Source organism: Watersipora subatra, chromosome 1 (genome assembly GCF_963576615.1).
Source record: "Watersipora subatra chromosome 1, tzWatSuba1.1, whole genome shotgun sequence".
Lineage (NCBI taxonomy): Eukaryota > Metazoa > Bryozoa > Gymnolaemata > Cheilostomatida > Watersiporidae > Watersipora > Watersipora subatra.
The window spans coordinates 10,786,635-10,805,729 of NC_088708.1; the positions used below are offsets into that span (position 1 = coordinate 10,786,635).

General features: G+C 37.3%; 2 protein-coding genes across 3 annotated transcripts in view; both read left to right on the forward strand.

Annotated features, from left to right (window-relative positions):
* Window positions 1-2,640: 2,640 nt before the first annotated feature.
* On the forward strand, window positions 2,641-7,629 carry LOC137394158 (probable deoxyhypusine synthase). The gene is made up of 10 exons (XM_068080882.1): window positions 2,641-2,791; window positions 3,276-3,395; window positions 3,508-3,666; window positions 3,825-3,951; window positions 5,967-6,058; window positions 6,288-6,374; window positions 6,679-6,784; window positions 7,003-7,106; window positions 7,239-7,362; window positions 7,500-7,629. Exons 1-9 carry the CDS (start codon window positions 2,699-2,701, stop codon window positions 7,248-7,250), a joined length of 900 nt encoding a protein of 299 aa, XP_067936983.1. The 5' UTR covers window positions 2,641-2,698; the 3' UTR covers window positions 7,251-7,362; window positions 7,500-7,629.
* Window positions 7,630-8,209: 580 nt separating this feature from the next.
* Window positions 8,210-19,095, forward strand: part of LOC137394104 (glycerate kinase-like) — a 36,498-nt gene continuing 25,612 nt past the window's right edge. The window contains exons 1-4 of one of the 2 annotated variants that reach the window (XM_068080826.1): window positions 8,210-8,229; window positions 17,927-18,126; window positions 18,223-18,344; window positions 18,641-18,670. In XM_068080826.1, coding sequence (XP_067936927.1) covers window positions 18,015-18,126; window positions 18,223-18,344; window positions 18,641-18,670 — 264 coding nt within the window. In that variant the 5' untranslated portion in view covers window positions 8,210-8,229; window positions 17,927-18,014. The remainder of the gene's footprint in view (window positions 8,230-17,926; window positions 18,127-18,222; window positions 18,345-18,640; window positions 18,671-19,095) is intronic. The other variant, XM_068080832.1, reaches the window with a different exon arrangement.

Below are 19,095 nucleotides of genomic sequence, written 5' to 3' on the forward strand. Positions count from 1 at the left end.
ATTTTTGAAACTTGAAGAGCAAATAGTAGGTCAACACAATGTACAATAATAGTTATTTTTGCATTCTAAATATTGATAGAATTAATTCAGAGTGCTTTACCTTTTAGGTTTGTTGGTAGGCGTGAATTCAGCTATGATTTGTTATTTTATGCCACTAAAAGCTTGTGTGAGTGCAGCTGTGAGTCGCTATCTTACGTCATTTTTTATTAGATCATGGTTTATTAACAAAAACATATTTAGTGTCTTTAGCCAACTAATCTGCTATTTCTTGATTTGAAAAAATACATCTCAATGAATATAACACACCATGCAGTAAGATCTGAATAGAACAAATAAAAACTTTCTGCACACACGCACGCTCATACATGCACATGCATGCGCACCTTATACACCCATATACATACTTATAATGTATATATACAAAGATTATGAAAACAAATTATTTTAGCATGTTATCGGTTATTGGAACATAATTAAGTGTCACTCAAGAATTTTACAGATTTCATACAGCAATAAATTTTCTTAGATATTTCGAATTATCTGTATTTAGGTCAAAACCTATTTTAGACTTGCCTCCTCTGATCTGCCTTTTACACAACAGTACATTCAACTGCTGCCTGCTATGCATCTTTACTGCAGCTTATTTATTACTTAATTTATTACTTATGTATACACAGTGTGCAAAATTTAAAAATTAGCTCTTTTCATAAATTAGAGCAGCAAAAAACGGAAAAGTTTGGCTTTTACTGTTTGATAAAACAAAACAAGTTTAAGAGATCCATGTATTTAACTTTGACTTTTACTTTATAAAAATAGCGATATAGAGTTGCTCGTATTAATAGACAGCAATTGAATTGATTTAAGCAATGTTGTGCAAAGCACGTGTGAAAAATTAGAGAAAATTTAAATGAACACATAATTATGTTGGTAATAAAGTTGTTTGTCGTGACAAATATTGGCTGTGAACAACAAACCATGCTGTAAATAGATAGTATGGCACATGACTTGTCATTAATGTGCACTACTGCTCATGGGCAAGTGTAGCGGATGATTGTGAGTTGTTTCCTGACGAAAATACTTCTGATTAAGATTTAGTTCTCGTCATTTAATAATTTTAAATGACGAGAACATAATCTGTAAATATGGCTTTTGTAATAATTCTTTTTTGTAAAAGTGCTTTGAAATCAAGAAAGCCACTTTGTTTTGAATAATGGGTATGACGGGTTGGCAAAAAGCAGACAACCATTATCACCAAAGACCCAGCTTAAAGCAATCTTGTATCAATGCAAGTTTTCTACATGAGTATTTTACTGAAAGCTATTTGAGACCTGAAAAAGCCCTAGTTTGCTAATATCATAGCTACCAGCCCTAGTTGCCTTATAGTATTCATTAGACAATTTAAAAAATTTAACTTTATGGCTCTATCAAAATTGCGTAGGTTAAGCGAGATAGATGCTAGCTACGCCATTCCACTACCTCATAAGTTCTAAATTAATCCTACAGAATTGTTAGCCTGGTATGACTCATGCGTTAGTGGGTATGTACTAAGTCATTGTTACATAGTTACATGCATTGAGTTTTGAACAATTTGATTGCGCGCCTACATTCAGTATGAATATTCTTGTAGATAAAAATGCTGCTTTTCCGTGCATTGGCTCACACACAACATGGAGATAAGTTTTGTTGCCATTCTCTTCTAAACCTGCTTATGCCACGGTAAACATATTTTTTCTGTGCTGAAAGTTCGAATGTCAGGGTTACTTTTTTGCACAAAATCATCTTACTTCTCAATGTTTTAACTAGCAAAATAAACATCATTTATATCAATGACAAAACAAAATCAATGTTTTCAGTAATTTATGATACTCTACTCATGACTTACATAAGCTTTGAGACGAGACATTATTTCATAATAATTTCTAATTTGTTTGCTCCTAAAACGTACAGTTGTTGAAACACATGGATTTTTCTTGTGATGACTGCTTAATCAACAATATTTCGTTTTTAAGGAAGTAGTATGAGAATAGTAGAGTTCCCATTTTATGATATGGTATGATTTTATGATTGTCATTAATGACAACCTTCATTCATATGCGATGTTATTATTGAAATGTAACATATGCCTGCATATATAAAACAGCCTTTTTGTTATGTATCAAAAAATTATATTAAAACAAATGTGAAAATGATGTTTTCATCATACTGACATCAAAAACAGAATTTACGATCTCGGTAAATAAATTTAGGTAAATTAGAAGGTAACGTGACCAGCTTGATGATCTAATAAAACTCGGTTAGAATCATTTTTGTGCCTGTTGGAAATTTTTTATTTTGTTTTAGCCACACAAGCTAAAGAGGAAATGCATTGTTGGGGTTATATAGCATTACTCGTAGATTAACCATTATTTTTGTATACATATATTATATTAACTGTACCTAACTATGCTAGGTGTATGAAAGTGCCTAAGCAGGAGTAGAAGAAAAGAGTGTAATGTTCTTCTTGCAACTTTTCTTGTTAGTTTACTGTCTCACTAACATTGGCTCATCCTTTTCTACACAAACTAGCCTGATGCCGAATCATTTGATAGTGGCCGTACAATACCTTATGCCTCTGAAGTTTTATATGATTACATAGATTACAGTCTGAAGTCATACCACAGACATTCCCTGTAAACACTCTCCGCCAAGAAGGTTCCGCATGGATACTCAGTCTTCCAAAAGTAGTGCAGTACCATCCATAGCAGCAGAAGCTGTCCTAGTTTCTAGCCAGTTTGACACGACGGATGCTACGGTACTTAGTCCTAATCAAATCAGACGTAAACTATTTGGAAACTATTGGAGTTGAAGCACACGATCCCATGTGGTAACAGCATATTGCTCCATTTAGTGCTACTGTATGACCCTATATAGTGGCAGCATATGGCTCTATGGAGTGGTAGTGTATGCCCCTATGTAGTTGCAGCATATGGCCCCGTGTAGTAGCAGAGTCTGACACCATGTGGTGGCAGTGTCTGACCCCATGTAGTGTCAGCACATGACTTAACATAGTTGCAACATATAACTCCGTGTAGTGGCAGTCTCTGACTTCGTATGGTAGCAGTGTTTGACTCCATGTAGTAGCACTGTAGGACCTTGTCTAGTGACAGCGTTTAACCTTATGTAGCTAATGTGTGATTCCATGTAGTGGCGTCTAACCCCTGTGTGGTGCCAGCTTATGAACCTCATGTAGTGGCAGGGTATGACCCCCTGTATTGTGACTTGATACTATTCAACAGGTTGTTAAGGGATACGACTTCAACGATGGTATTGATTACCACAAACTACTGATGTCCTATACCAACAGCGGATTTTCTGCTACGAGTTTTGGTCTCTGTGTACAGGAAATAAACAAAATGGTGGGCTGTACTTTTAAAATACTCACAATTGAAATTTTTGTGTAGTTAGTTTGGTCAGAAGTAGTCGTAAGCAAGAGATGTTTCTCAGACACTAGTATTCTCGTTTCCATAGATAGACAAGAAGCTCGAAAAGACTGTTGCTGAAATCGAGGATGTTGATGATGCCACTGGACGGCGGAAATCTAACTGTACAATATTTTTAGGATACACTAGCAATCTCATCTCGTGTGGAACGAGAGAAACTCTGCGATATCTGGTAGAGCACAACATGGTTGGTCTGCGTAAATTCTCCTTGCAACCCACTAGGGGCCTGTAGAATTCTCTATAAACCATATTTACTTTTGCAATTGATGTTTTGGAACTTTGCCAAGTTTTTGGAACCATTAGTCAGCTGTACATGGCTTTTGTAAGACTTCATAGTGTTTGCAGGTAGACTGTGTAGTGGTTACTGCTGGTGGAGTAGAAGAAGACCTTATCAAATGTTTAGCTGACACATATATGGGTTCCTTTGAGCTCTCCGGCCGAGACTTACGGAAGCAAGGTGTCAATAGGATAGGTAAACTGTATAACAATTATATAAATCAGCCATAATTGTATTTTTGAAACTTCATGTAATGCACCGAATTGCCTATTTGGTTTCAGCTTAGTTTAATACTTAGTAATATGAATGTATCTGGTAGACGACTGGTTCCCATCTCGAATGGCATCATGGCACCCAAGTAAAAGTATCAAGATGGCATTGGTTTCAGCGATGATGGAGTTTTATTACGCTTATATGACAAGATTTTTGGATTTACCATAAAACCTGTATTAGAAAGCCACCTTTATTTGAACGCCACCTCCATTTGAGTGCCACTGTGAGAGAAGAGTTAAAAATAGAGCGCCACTTCTATTTGAACATCGCTTCTATTTGAGCGCCACTTCTATTTGATCGCCACTGTTAGATATTGTTGATTTCTACAAACCCACAATAGCAAGTGATCAGTAAAAAAGTGTCCACAAAACCCTACTAATAATGACTCGATTACATCAATAACCATTATTTTGTTAATTGTTTCTGTCCGTATCGAAGTCTGTTTTTCAACTCCAAGTCTTTACGGTTTTATCATTAAAACTTTGAATGCAGCACAATAGAAATCATTGATATCTGTATCAAGCTAATAGTAGTTCCTTGTTTATCGTGGTCTTGATACTTCAATTCGTATTTTGTATGTAAAATATTTTTGCACATTCACGATGGAATCTGCTACTATGAATTTTGAGGCTAAAATTTTGAGGCTATTTTGATTACACAGGGTTTCACTTTAGTTGCGCGAGAAGTGTATACATGTGCTCCAAAGCGCATCGTGTAAAAGTTTTGCTCAGCTACAAAATGGTTTGGAACACTAATATCGACTAGTTCAGCTGTGCAAAAGAGGAGTTGAAGTCAGAAGGAACTGTGGGAGTATTGAACAGCCAGAAGAATATGAAATGGTTTCAAGCAGAGGAAACAATCGGAACACAACTGGCTGAGCAAATGATGCTAATATTTTTGGTTTAAAAATGTTAAATTTTGTTTCTGAATGTATCATAAACATGGTTTATTTATGTCACTTGTTCTTGAATATATATTCATATTCAAATGAATGAATGGCTGAGCAAATGATGCTAATATATATTTTTTTTAAATTTTAATTTTGGTTTTAAAATGCTAATTTTGGCTTTAAAATGATCATTTTGGTTTCTGAATGCATTATGAATATGGATTATTAATTTCATTTGTTTTTTAATATACATTTGTAGCATTTGCTAGATTAGTACTATATAACGTATAAATTAGAAGATTTATAGCATACCGGTATTATTTGATAGCATAATTGTAGTAATCTGACCTCGGTTTACAATGGATCAACGCTCGTAACTCCTCTTCTATTACACATAAAAAGTCAGTTTTGGTTGCAAACTATAGCAAACATATCAATGAGTGCAATGAGCTGTTATGCAAAGCTGTAAGATGAAAATAATACTTTCAAATTTTACATGAAATAGAAAACTTGAAAGCTCCAACAAATTGCAACGCAGGCTATAAAATCATCGTAGGTTAAATCCAAGTAATAGATATCAATTGGTAAAGACATATATCAGTTTACCCGTGCATATTTATTTAGAGGTCTACCACAAGTTGGAGGCAAGTTAGCAAATTTCTTGCATTCAAAAGGATAAATGTCAAGCCGCCCGAAGGAGAGTGCAAAATATAGGCGATATTCAATTTGCCCGTGAAAGGGTTAAATTCATCTTCTCAACATTCTGACGAGGTGTTTGAAAAATACAACGCCACCTTTTATTTGAGGGTCACCTCTAATAAAGCGCCATTCTAAGGGAAGGGTCAAAAATAGAGCGCCATTCTAAGGGAAGGGTTAAAAAATAGAGCGCCATGGCGTTTAAATAAAGGTTTTATGGTATTTGCCCCAAAATCTTTGGGTTTTCAACATTTGAAAACGAGGTGTGTCAGCAGTCAACGACTTTCGTTGCATGAAAGCATGGTGCGTAGTTTATGTTGAAGGCTTCTGGCTATATCTACCAACATTTTAGGGAACCTTCTTGTCCCCAATGATAATTACTGCAAGTTTCAAGATTGGATCATGCCTATACTTGACCAGTTGTTGGAAGAACAGAAGCAGCAGGTCAGCCTCTCAAAAATCACTCTTCCCTGCAAGCTCTTCCGTTCTTAGATTGTTGGTGCATCTAGCAGAAACTTGAATTTTCTTGAATATGAAATATGTGAACGCGATTCATGAACTCTATGTATTTATTTAGCTGTCTGTTATCATTAATTTATAGCCAGCGTCTCATGGACCTGATGTAAACAGGCATATCATAATTCATAATAGATGTTAGTATTACTATTTGTAGGGTGTAAGTTGGACGCCATCTAAAGTTATCCATCGACTAGGTAAAGAAATTGATGATGAGTCCAGTGTGAACTACTGGTGTTATAAGGTAATATTACATATGCCATGTGTACTACTGGTGTTATAAGGTATGATTACATATGCCATGTGTACTACTGGTATTATAAGGTATGATTACATATGCCATGTGTATTACTGGTGTTATAAGGTATGAATTCATATGCTATACTGTCTAGTTGTGTTCAGCTTAGTACACATTGGCTTTACTTATTATACATGTATCTAGTTTGTTTCCTAGCATTAGTACTTCACTTGAAAACCCTCACATATTTTCTGTATTGTTGTTCCTGTCCTATGTTTGTTTAAACGTTGTACTGATTCTTTTCTCGCAGAATAATATTCCGGTGTTTTCCCCAGCTCTCACTGATGGGTCCATTGGTGACATGCTCAACTTCCATTCTTATAGAAACCCTGGTCTGGTCATAGACCTGGTAGATGGTATGTTACATTTGTTAACTGGCTGTAATAAAAAGTGCTGCAAGGGGCAGTAGGCACAGCTCTTATGGCTTCCAAATTTAAACCTTTTAAAATATATATTTCATCTGATTCTTTGTCAGCATTCTATGTAGATGACTGGAGCCTGTTCTGTGAAGTGGTTTTATTCTTTTCCTTTAGCGGTATATCTTGAGTGATAGGTTGTTTGAACCCTCTTGCAGATATTAAAAAGATGAATAGCCAATCAACATTTGCTGCTCATACAGGAATGATTATACTTGGTGGAGGGGTTGTCAAGCACCACATCTGCAATGCTAACCTCATGGTCTGTCTACCACTGTGGCTTTGTAGTAGTTTTTGTATGTTTCTCCTTGTTTTCCTGATCTTGATTCTGTTTTTTTTTCTGATTTCTTATTACACTGGCCTTTATTGTCTTACACATTTTTTATGCATAGAGAAATGGAGCTGACTACTCAGCTTTTATAAATACTGGGCAAGAATATGATGGAAGTGACTCTGGCGCAAGGCCTGATGAAGCCATATCATGGGGCAAAATCAAACCTACTGCCACACCAGCTAAGGTTTGTTTTCCAAACACATCAGATGATTGATAGCCAATTGCCTGCTTTAATTTACTTTACATCACCAAGCATCTGATTTCTCTAGAAGCTGATAGCTTGTTGCTTGCTGTATGATAATTGGATGATTTCTCTTTTAGTTGTATGCAGATGCAAGTCTGGTTTTTCCTCTGATGGTTGGTGAGACATTTGCAAGAAAACAGAAGCAGTTTGATGACAGATTACAAGAAGAACGGGACCAATGATGTTGAATCTTTAAACGTTTTCCAAGTTGATTAATTTTATATTTACTTAACTGTCAAGTATTTAGTTGTCCCACGGGTCGAGGAAAATTCATCCTTTTTCATATAATGATGGCCCACTCAATTAAATAGCCTCATGTCACAATATTATTTATGACAAAAACTTTGTAAGTTACAAATAATTTTGTATCTTTATGACAACACCTGCAAAAGTGATAAACTCTGCTATACTTGGCAAGGTTTCTGAGCAGTCAGGACTGTTAAGAATTTCTCGATTTTTAAGCATTCAGACAAATTAGTGTAGTCTGAAAATTAGTGTAGCGTAAATAATTGATAGCTTCAAACAAATAAAGTTGCAAGTCGTTAAAATGCAAGCGCCTTTTTGCTAACGAAAGTGAACTGCCTCGACAAGTAATAAATTTTCGGAGTTGTATATTACCACAATAGAGATTCTTCGTCGCTCTATAGTTTTCTCAGTTTTCATCTTGCGTCGTATAAAAGCATCAATACGATTACCGTCTAGGTGAAGGTCTTCCAATAACGGTTTTGTTGAGGCCATGTACATGTATAAGCACAATGTTTGAGAGCTTGTTTTTGTAAATTGCTATTTCAGGTTCATCCGTATGAAGTTAGACGTCGCTTTAGCTTGCATGTTCATTAATATTTCACGACCTCATCGCCAAAGATATCGGCGTTATAAAATATTACATACATGTGTGCTATCTTTCCTAGTAATATTTTTAATTATTAAAAATCGATATGATTAACAATAAAATATGTTATGCAATGCTTCACATATGTAGAAAATTTTTTGCTGTTCAAGTGTAAGATAGAAAATCGCAGGGGTATATAAAACATCGTTAATGCGTTGTATATATACCTAATTTATGATTATTATCTCAAGGATACTAATATTCTTGTACATGTAAAATGATATTGAACAAATATTACCTGATACATAGTTAATTTCATTACTAATTCTGTAATTTGTTGGCTTTGCCTTTAACCCATAATGTTTTTTGTAAATATGCATTTTATAAGACTGCACAAAAGTATGCTACAAGTTTTAGCTGTATAATTGAGGAACGTTGCAACTCATAAGTAACACGTAGCCTATGTTGTAATTTTAGTATCGTCTGAGAACATTTGTGGTATAAATCAATGTACTCACATGTACTGATGTGAAGATGAAGAAGAGCCTCTGTCTTTCGTTACACTTCCTTATATCCTCCCCCATACTGCCTTCGCTAATCTAATAGCTTTATCCAGCGTTATGCACTCACCGTAATTACCAAGACCACCTGTACTGCCTTGAGCTCAGACACCAATATAGCCTGAGCTTAACAAATCCCATAATACAACATGCCCTTTCTTTTTTTCTTTTTGTTTTGGGCCACTCCATCACTACCAACAAGCAGATGTAGTAACTTACCTTACTTGTGTTGCTCGTTACCTGAATCCGTTAGGGCAGTCTCCATAGGCTATGCCTCTGGCTTGTCTGACCCTGCGCCACCGTACAAATACTCTTCTCGTTACTGCCAGCTCCATTGCCAGTCTGCAGTGGCTTTTCCATCACCCTGACCTCCGCCGCTACCAATACTTTTACCGTGACCACTGTCACTACCAACACTACTTCCACCAACATCTCCAACACTACTTCCACCAACCCTGACTAGCCCGGAGTCTTTTGGTTGGGTCAGTAATGACTCCTCAACCTCATCTCCGTCTCTTCCGTCTTTACCTCGCTCTCTCCAGTAAGAGGCAGGCTCGACAGGCTTCCTGTGGGAGGTCTCCACCTGGGCCGTAACCGGCTGCACAGGGGATGGCACCACAGAGCTGGGAGTTGGCATAGGCCCAGGCCTATCTAGCTCGACCTCACCTGCAACCAGTGCAGGTCTGCTACCAGCAATTCTTCTCTGAACCTCGGCTAACTCCTGCACCACTACCCTGAATGCCTTGACATTTTCCAATTCCATGACTGCTGTCTCCCGTTTGGCTTTCAGCTTAGCCAATTTCTCTTTCGACTTCCTCCGCACCTCCCTTTCCTCTCTTTCAATCTCTGCTACCTTTTTCTCATGACCTTCTCTGTCTAACATTCCATTGCTGGATACCTCGGCTAAAAAAGAGCAAACCTTTTCCATTACAGACACTGGTTCAGCTACTTTCTCAGCACCTTCCCTTACCTCATCGTGACTGTGTTTTCTAGCATACCCCGTAGATACTTGCACATCTCTGGTGCCTTGGGCTGTCCCCCGTTGACTACCAATTTCTACGTATTCGCTACTCTTCACTCCCTTGGTTTTACAAGTCCACCAATCTTGACCTGTGTGACCTTTCTTAACTTCGCTCTCTCTGTCAGACTTATTTGTCAGGTTTTGCAACTCGATATCATCTGAAACATAACTTGACCCAGCAATAATGGTTCTCGACGAAAACGGCTTAACTGGCTTAATACTTCTACACACCTTAACAGGCTCTAACTTACTTTTGCATAACGCGTTTACAACAGCAAATAATTTAAGCTGCTTCAACTCAGTTATGCCCAAGAAGTTCGTTCTCAATCCTTTCACCACATGAACTTCAGCATCCATATGCCTGTCTTTACTTTCCAAATTAACTATTACACTTCCAACCACTTTTAACTCACTACCATCGTCAGTTTCTAAAACTGTCGACGGTTTCTTTAACCGTAGGTTCAACTTATTGGCTATTGCCTCGGTTACCATAGACACCTCAGCCCCAGTATCAAACGTACTCTACATTTACTCCATTAACTTCTAAATACTGCACAATTCCCTGGCCTAGTCATTGATATTCACCATATTTATCTCTATAACCAGAGAATCTAACGTTTCTGCCCTTACTATTATCTCGGTACCCTTCATACCGGCTCGTCGCGCGCCTCTCCTTATACTTTTCCCTCTCAAACCTATCCATACTGTTGTCCCTGTACCTGCTAAATTTGTCTCTAATCTCGCGGGGCTTTCTCGGCCCCTGTACCTCTCCCTACTACTATCCCTGCTACCATATCGCTCATAGCTATTATCCCGACTGTCTCCTGACCTCCTGCTACTACCTCGCCTGTCATAACCTACATCTCTCCTATCCCTACAATAACGGGATACATGTCCTCGCTGTCCACAAGAAAAACATTTAATGGAGGGACAACTCCTCATCTCATGGCCACTACGCTTGCAATTGTAGCATACTCTATTTTCACTGCCTTCTCTACTGCTTGCTCTATATCTAGAGACATGCCTCTCCCTGCTATTATCTCTATACTTCCTACTGTCACTGTCCTTGTTATACTCCCGGCCTCTTGTCCCATACCTGCTAGTATCATGCTCCTCACTACCATAATACCTTGTACTACTCCTACGGCTACCTCTAGGGGAAGATCTACCCGGTGAATCGTAGCTTCTATCTCTACCATTACTCCAGTACTGTGCACGACTGTCGCACTCTGATACCCTTGCTATCTCTTTTTTAATCTCACTTTTTAAATCGCTACCTCTACTATCTGCTCTCACGAACCTGTCTGAATGATTCGCCATCTCACGAGCCCTCAATGCCTCATGTAACAACTCCCAAGTCAGATTGGCGTTCTTCATCAAATCTCTACTTATTTCTCTATCTCTCAACCCGTTTACTGCCACTATAAGGGCAAACCTTACTCTATCATTGTTATTAGCCACCTCAGCATATCTGCTCAAACTCTCTACCCGTTGTAAGTATTCTCTATCACTTTCTCCAAGTGCCTGCCTAGCCGTAAGAAACTTATGCCCTTTTACGAACATACTCTCTTGTCTACCATAATAACCCTACAAAACATCCACTGCCTCTTCATAAGTAGAATTTACGCCATCTACGTTAAACCCTGCACCCCTCAATACCTCTCTATCACTTGGCCCAATAGCTCTCAATAGTGGCACTAACCTAGCTCTACCTCTCATAATAGGGTGTCTATTGCCATCTTCATCATTTACATAACCTCTTCTCTCGACAGCACTCTCAATACACAAATTCATCTCCTCTATAAATCTCTCCCACGACCCATCACCGTGCTCACCGAACACCAGCTTCGGAAAACCACTCTCCATCCCCGCACAACACAATATATCTCTCCCCACAAATCCACTCTACCCCACTCGTATAAATTTAATGTAATTCTCACCTCCGAACACGTAATAAATATTTACACCTCACCAACACCTATGCTTCACCGCTACAACACCTGACAACACCACCCTACCTCACGTCACCTCACCCGCACGCCCGTGAAAGGGTCTAATCAACCATTTAAACTTAACCCCGTAATCAGAAAAATTATCGCTAATGATAACACAAAAAAAAATCAGAATTTTGTCAACTGCGCCATGTGGTATAAATCAATGTACTCACATGTACTGATGTGAAGATGAAGAAGAGCCTCTGTCTTTCGTTACACTTCCTTATATCCTCCCCCATACTGCCTTACACTAGCTAATCTACTAGCTTTATCCAGCTTTATGCACTCACCGTAATTACCAAGATCACCTGTACTGCCTTGAGCTCAGACACCAATATAGCCTGAGCCTAACAAATCCCATAATACAACAACATTAGTCATGATCTTTAAGGAGTCTTTATTTGCATAGTGACATTCTAGGAGCCGACACTGTTATGGTAGTCATTTATTTATTGAGTTTTATTTCTAACAAACCTAATGCTGGCTACTCTTTTAACATCTTAAATTTGGGCATAGCGTGTAATTTTAACCGATTTCAAGTCAACAGTAGCCTACTATGTAAAAATGGATAATGAAATTTAAGTCACCGTTATATTGCAAGGCATTGGAACTCTCATGTTTGTGCATGTTATACTTGGCTGCTCTAATTTTATTATTATAGAATTGGCTTTATTAACCATTTGCTGTATTAACCAAAAGACATTAATATACCAAATGTTATTAGTTAGTTTATTGGCTGTTATTAGTGATAGGCGAATCAAGTAGCCACAGCTATTTAGTGTTTTTTAAATGTCAGGCCTGCAAAATACAAACTGTGTGAGAGGGGGATTTTTTAAACTTAATGTAGACAGGTTGTTAAAAGGCTGCCATGCAAGTCTTAATGTTGATAATTTGGAGGTACCTGCTTTACACTCCATTATGCACTTATACTACTAAGTTAAATGTCAATTGATCACTGTTAGTGTGGCTTGTGGAAGATGCTCAAATTTGAAAGCAGACTGGCTAGACCTTGGTGATCAAACAAATGAGAAATTTGATGCAACTGTAAAGAAAAGTTATCTTGGTCTTGCAGTTTTATTTATGACTAGGTGAATACCTGGCGTTGCCCGGGTAATGGAAAAGCCTTTGAACAGAAAATGTATTTTTATTTAACATATAACAACATTTACCATTCCAACTTTCAAACCTCATCTCACGAGAAAAGTGTTTTGTACAGTTCAAATAAAGTAGGAGAAAGAATAAAACAACTGTATAGGTGTTTAAAGGTAATTGTGAAATAATTAGCAAGTAATGGCTAAATAAAGTCTGTTTTGCTACGACTACAATGAAAAATTATTTGGGATACAATCACACAATTTTAATTCGTTTCAGTGTTGTAGCAAAAAGATCATATAGAGTGGTATGGAAACCCATAGTAATTATCTAATGAAAACACCACCTGGTAAAAATCATCAAATTTTTGTATACGTACTGTATTTACTAAAAACTAACGGTATTACCTGGCATTGCACGGCTAGTAAAACAGTCTTTGGACAGAAAATTTATTTGTATTTAACATATAACAACATTTGCCATTGCTAGTTGGCTGCCCATAGCCCCCAACCTATAAACAATGACGGGTAATGTAGTTGCCTGCCACTTGCTATTAGCTTGGCACATTGCCAATGGATAATTCGAGCAAGCTCACTAATAAGAGCTAACTACTAGCTCTAATGATTGAGCACATATACAATTGCGCTGCTCTCCATGATGCTGCTCCATCATGTTGTGTTGTAACGGAGAGCGGTAGCGTATTTGCTCCCATATAGTGACATATATCGCCTAATAAATTTGTCAAGCTCCTGTGGCTGAATTGGTAAGAACAGCCTAGCCTTGTGGTTAGGTGCGCGTGTTTACAAACTTGCATTATATAAGGGCATTATATAATAACTATTCGTGAGTTCAAATCCAGTACAAAGTGCATTGTTCTTTCCTAGATTTTAATTGCTATAGCTGGACAAACAAATGACAGACAAACAGAGATTTATATATATATATAGACTAGCCGAATGCCCGCCGTTGCATGGGTATTAAAAACAGCTTATAAACTTTGGCGGGTAATGCAGGTGTTTGCCATTAGCCTGGCACATTGCCAATGACTAATTTGAATAAGCTACTATCCATATTACTGAACTTACAAATGAGTGCCGTGAGAGCAAGCTTTAGTGATGTTGCATAACATAGTACTATGTAACATAGTGCTATGCGTATTTTAACCGAAATAATGACTCATATTGCCTAATGAGTTTATTGCATCTCGCTTAGCTTAATTGGTTAAGTTATCGTCTGGTGAACGGGAGGTTCCGAGATGAAATCCTGCACGAAGTGGATCTTTCATTCCTGGATTTTAATAGCTATAGCTGCCAGGTGGACAGACCAAATGACGACAGGCTTTGAGATTTATATATATATAGATTGTCATAATGTTGAAAAACTTCAACCTCTGGCAGCAATAGGATAGTTACCCAGGAGCAATGAACCAAATGTACTAAGGGTGGTTGCTGAATTTCCTTATACACGTCCGAAGTTTGCAGATGCTTTTTAAAAATTTTGCAGATTTTTAATGCCAATGGAAATTTCAATGCCAGTTGCTCAATGGAGAAGGCCATGTAGTAATGTTTATTCAGTAATATAGACAAGCAATAAGTGCGCACCTGAGTAACATTAACGTAAAATTGAAAAAAAATTGAATCATCTGTTAACTGAAGGAATGAGGAAGCATTTGCTGCTTGCATTAATCAATTTTATGAGTCACCATTGCTAGTTCCGTACCTGAACTTCTCAACTCTGACCCTTGTGGTTTCTAATGCCAGTTAGCATGACTAGCACAGCTAATAGGCCAAAGACTACTTGGTAAAGACAATCTATATTTACTCCAAGACTTGGTAATGCTCAAATTACTGTTTTTCTCTCTTTCCTCTACCATAATATGGGCAGAAGCTGCTGATGTAGTTTTCAGATAAAACAGCAGGAGCATCACAAATTTCTCATAAGACTGTTTGAAAAGTCGAACACACAATCGTCAACCTCTGATTTTTACAATGGGAACTGGACAACAAAAAGCCGAAAATCAAGGAATATTGAAATGTATACAAACAACATTTGCGGCTGAGATTATCACAGCCATTGGTGGCACTTGCAGTTTATCACGCTTATAAATAACAACTGGTTGTTCAGTGTGTATATACATGCTACAGCTAAGGTATTGTTCAGTAACATGTCTTTTTTTTCTAAGGCTTTTCAAGAGCCTGACTGCATAAAGGTCTCGAATTCACATGTTTACATTTGCTGACCTCAAAGACTACAACATAGAAATTAATGTCATAAATCATAAGGTTGCAGCCATATTCTCACATGAGCTAAATGGAATTAAAAATTTTAGTAGAACACTGCACTTGATAGATGTAAATTTTTTTACACATTCATTGCCATATTGCTCTGTTGAGAAATTTAGACCTCGCTATCACCTATGACATCATTATCTTGCCGTCACTTGAGTCAAGAAGTTGAAGGCTTTAGTTGACTTCTAAAACTGTATTATGCACTGTCCACATGCTTTAAATATGGAGACTAACACTTATCTGTTCTTTCTTTGCTTATGCTTCTCCAGTTGAGCATAATCAACACATCGTATGGCAGTGAGATTTTTGTAACTAGTGTTTGGTAGTTGAATTGACAGAAAAGCTACTGAGAGCTCTGATCTCGTTAGTCCTAAGTTGAGCCAGCCAAAGCTGTTGGAGAATTGAGTTTTTCTACCATTTTTGTTGTGTTGTTGTGTTGTGTAACTCACTCAAAATGAGTGAGCTACTGCTACAGAGATAACTATATGCCCTTCCATACATTTTATGTTGGTTTCCGTCAAAAAGGATGTTCATGGGATGGTGTTGCTTCAACTTTGATGGTTTTGGTAGGGCTGCACATGGTCTGGTGCTGGCCTAGAATGTCCACTAGGTCTTTACTAATTGATCTAGTCGGTTTTATGGGAGGCTATTGGGTCTCAGTTAAATCCACAACTACGAGATTTTATAAGCATCCTACAATTTGTTCCTTTCAATGTAGCTTTATTACAAATAAAATGAGCATTTCAAGGCACTCCACGTCCTCTTATTGCAAGGATTTCCATTTGATATTACATTACAGTAAAAATTAAGGTTGTTTGACTCATAGAGTATCCACTCACATACGCCTGTGATTTGTAATGTCTAATTTGTTTGGTTTTAGTAATTGACTACATGTAATTACAAAAGTCATTATAAAACAGCCTTTGACAAAAAAACCTAGTCTTTCTCGGCTTTGTTTGCATGTTAATTATTAGCGAGACAAACTACTCGCCAACAAGATTGGTCATAGTTTATCACTAATAACTGGAAATGTGTAATAACCAAAGAGCAATCTGTTACTTTTCGCCTATGTTCATACATAATAAATTGGTACCAATAAATTTATACACGACGGAAGATGACTTTCTCTGAAATTGGTCAGCATGACTTGACTATTTATTTTTCATCACAAAATCGACCGATCTTTACCATTTAACAAAATACTGAAAAAGATTGTGAGTTCGAACTGCTATAATTTTATTTAGAGGTAAACTAGGGAAACAATAGCATGAGGAAATTTTAGCAGAATTTTTTTATAGTATGCTATCATTTTATTTGGCATAGAAACCTGATACTAAGTTTTTAGTTTTTAAACATTGCACTAACCGTGAGGGTTACTAGAATAATAACTAAACAGATTCAGAAAGCAAGTCACCTATATAATATTGGCGCAACTTAGGTAGTAGCATCTATCTATATGGGAAACAGTCGCAACATCGACAAGTCCGAACCTAGACAAGTCCCAATCTTGACAGAGGTTGGTCCGAATCTAGACAAAGGTTAGTCTGAATATCGACAAAGGCTGGTGCAGTTTTACAATAATTTAATCCTTCATTCTGGTGCTCTCACGCAGTAATCTTCAACAAATAATAAATATCTTTCACAGTTCTATTCTCACTTCAAAAAGTAAGAATCAAAGCTACTCACTGAAATTTAGATTTCAAATAAAACATACTGCTAACATAACAGTCAACCGACAACCATATTTATTATTGTTACTTTTGGCATTCGTTCTATATTTAGATTGGGAAAAATATTGCTAGGCATACATAAGCTGGGGAGTGCTGCATCAAATGAGTCACGAGATATTTTTGTGCAAATAAATCTTTTACATGTATATATAATCGCATTTACTATGAAAATAGTAAATGGTAAAATAGTAAAACTGCTGTCGAGATTGGACCAACCGTTGTCGATATACAAACTCGTCGAGCTTCAAACCAGTCTCGGTTCGGACTATAAACCATCTATATACATGTATATATTTCTCAAAGCTGGTCACATGTATGCCGTTCCAGCTATAGCTATTGTAATCTTGGAATAAAGCATCGTAGAGCAGCAGATTTGATCTCGATATCTCCTGTTCACCAATCAGACACCTTACTAATTAAACCACACAAGCTTAATAGATTTGCTAGGCAATATATGTCGCTATATTGGCGAAGATAAGCTACTGCTTTTGGTCACGACGCAAAGCCATGGCTTAACATCATAAGGGTAGCTCTTATTAGTAGGCTTACTCAAATTATCCATTGGCAATGTACCAGGCTAATAGTAAGTGGCAGGCAACTCTCATTACCTGTCATTGTTTATAAGCTGATTTTTAATACCCGAGCAACACTGGGTAGCACAGCTAGTCTGAGAATATGAGTGAGATTGGCTAAATAAGTTGCTCATACTTTGTTTGTTCATTGGAATCTATTATATTTTAATGTAACTAGTTGAGTATTACATGCAACATTGTTAACACAGAGAGATAGGCTTAAAGGCTTGAAGTACGTAGCACTCTTATCATTATGTAGATAATTGTTGTAAAAAAAGCTTATTTGGTGCAACACATTGGCTGAGCAGGTCATTTTTTTCTAATGACTAGAAGCATTTCTAACCCGAATTGATGAAAACTCTCTTCTTTCGATTTGTCGCTGATTACTGTTACTATAATAATATTGTTATTGCAGATGGCTCCTGAGTTTGATTACAAAAGGTAATCACAAGTTTTATTCATTATTCTGAAGATTTTAAAACTAGCAAACCGCGCTGTCTTAGATGTTTAACATGAATCTTCGCATATTTTCCAAAGTTGCTACTTGGACATTTTCGTCCATACGCAGTGCATCTTCACTCCCTGCTCCAAAGCACATCACATCGAAACCACAAGGTGAGGTTAACTCAGCAAAATACTGAATTCTTTACTATATGGCTCTTCGTTATAGGTCAATCATATCTTAATAAATACTTTTTCTGTTCCATTCAGTTGAATACAGAGACCTCTGCGGCATTGCCATGAATCTCTATACATCTGGCATAGAGGCCATCAGTTCCCAAACTATGGTGGAGGATGCACTCAAATTTAACGCGGAAAACCAACTGCTTGAGGTACTTTCCATTACTCGTCTCATTGTGTATCGCCTGAATTCCATTTGTTCTGTGTGGCTAACACATGTAGTAGTTTTATATAAAATGCTTAATGCTGATTTACACTAGCAGAGGTTTGCCATCAGCTCGCACGATTAGCACAGATGCTGCAAACCCCAAGTTTTAATATCCCAGATAATCATTGCGGGGAGCGAAAGGAAGAAGCATAGGATTGATGGCCAATCATATGCATATTGTACTATAACTGTTTATAGGCTTTATGAAACATTCTGGTGCATGTGTATATGTTATTACAGTTACAAGCACGTGATACCACAAAGCACAAGGTAAATCATGATTTTTGCTCAGCTGCTAATGGCTGCTATACACATTTCTGCTCTGCATACATGCATTTAGTGCCTAGCAAAAGGGGCAAACACGGTAGCTTTCTTACCTCTTCACCTTGTTCATATCAGTAGTTTTCAGTTGTAAATCTATTTTCAAGTCATAGTTAGGAATATCAATTTTGTCTTATACTAATACATGGAGGTACTACTACACTGCATGACCCAATAGCCTTTGCTTCTTCACATCTGCATATTATCAATGCATTCATTGATACTTTTTTGCGAACCATTTTAATATTGGTACAGTGCGTAGCAGACATTCGCTTTGTGGTGTCGTTTCTTTCGTCACAAGCACCCATTAAAATATCCACTAGGTTTAAGGCTCATTGATACTAGCGTTCGCTAGTTTTACAGTTTAGTAATAG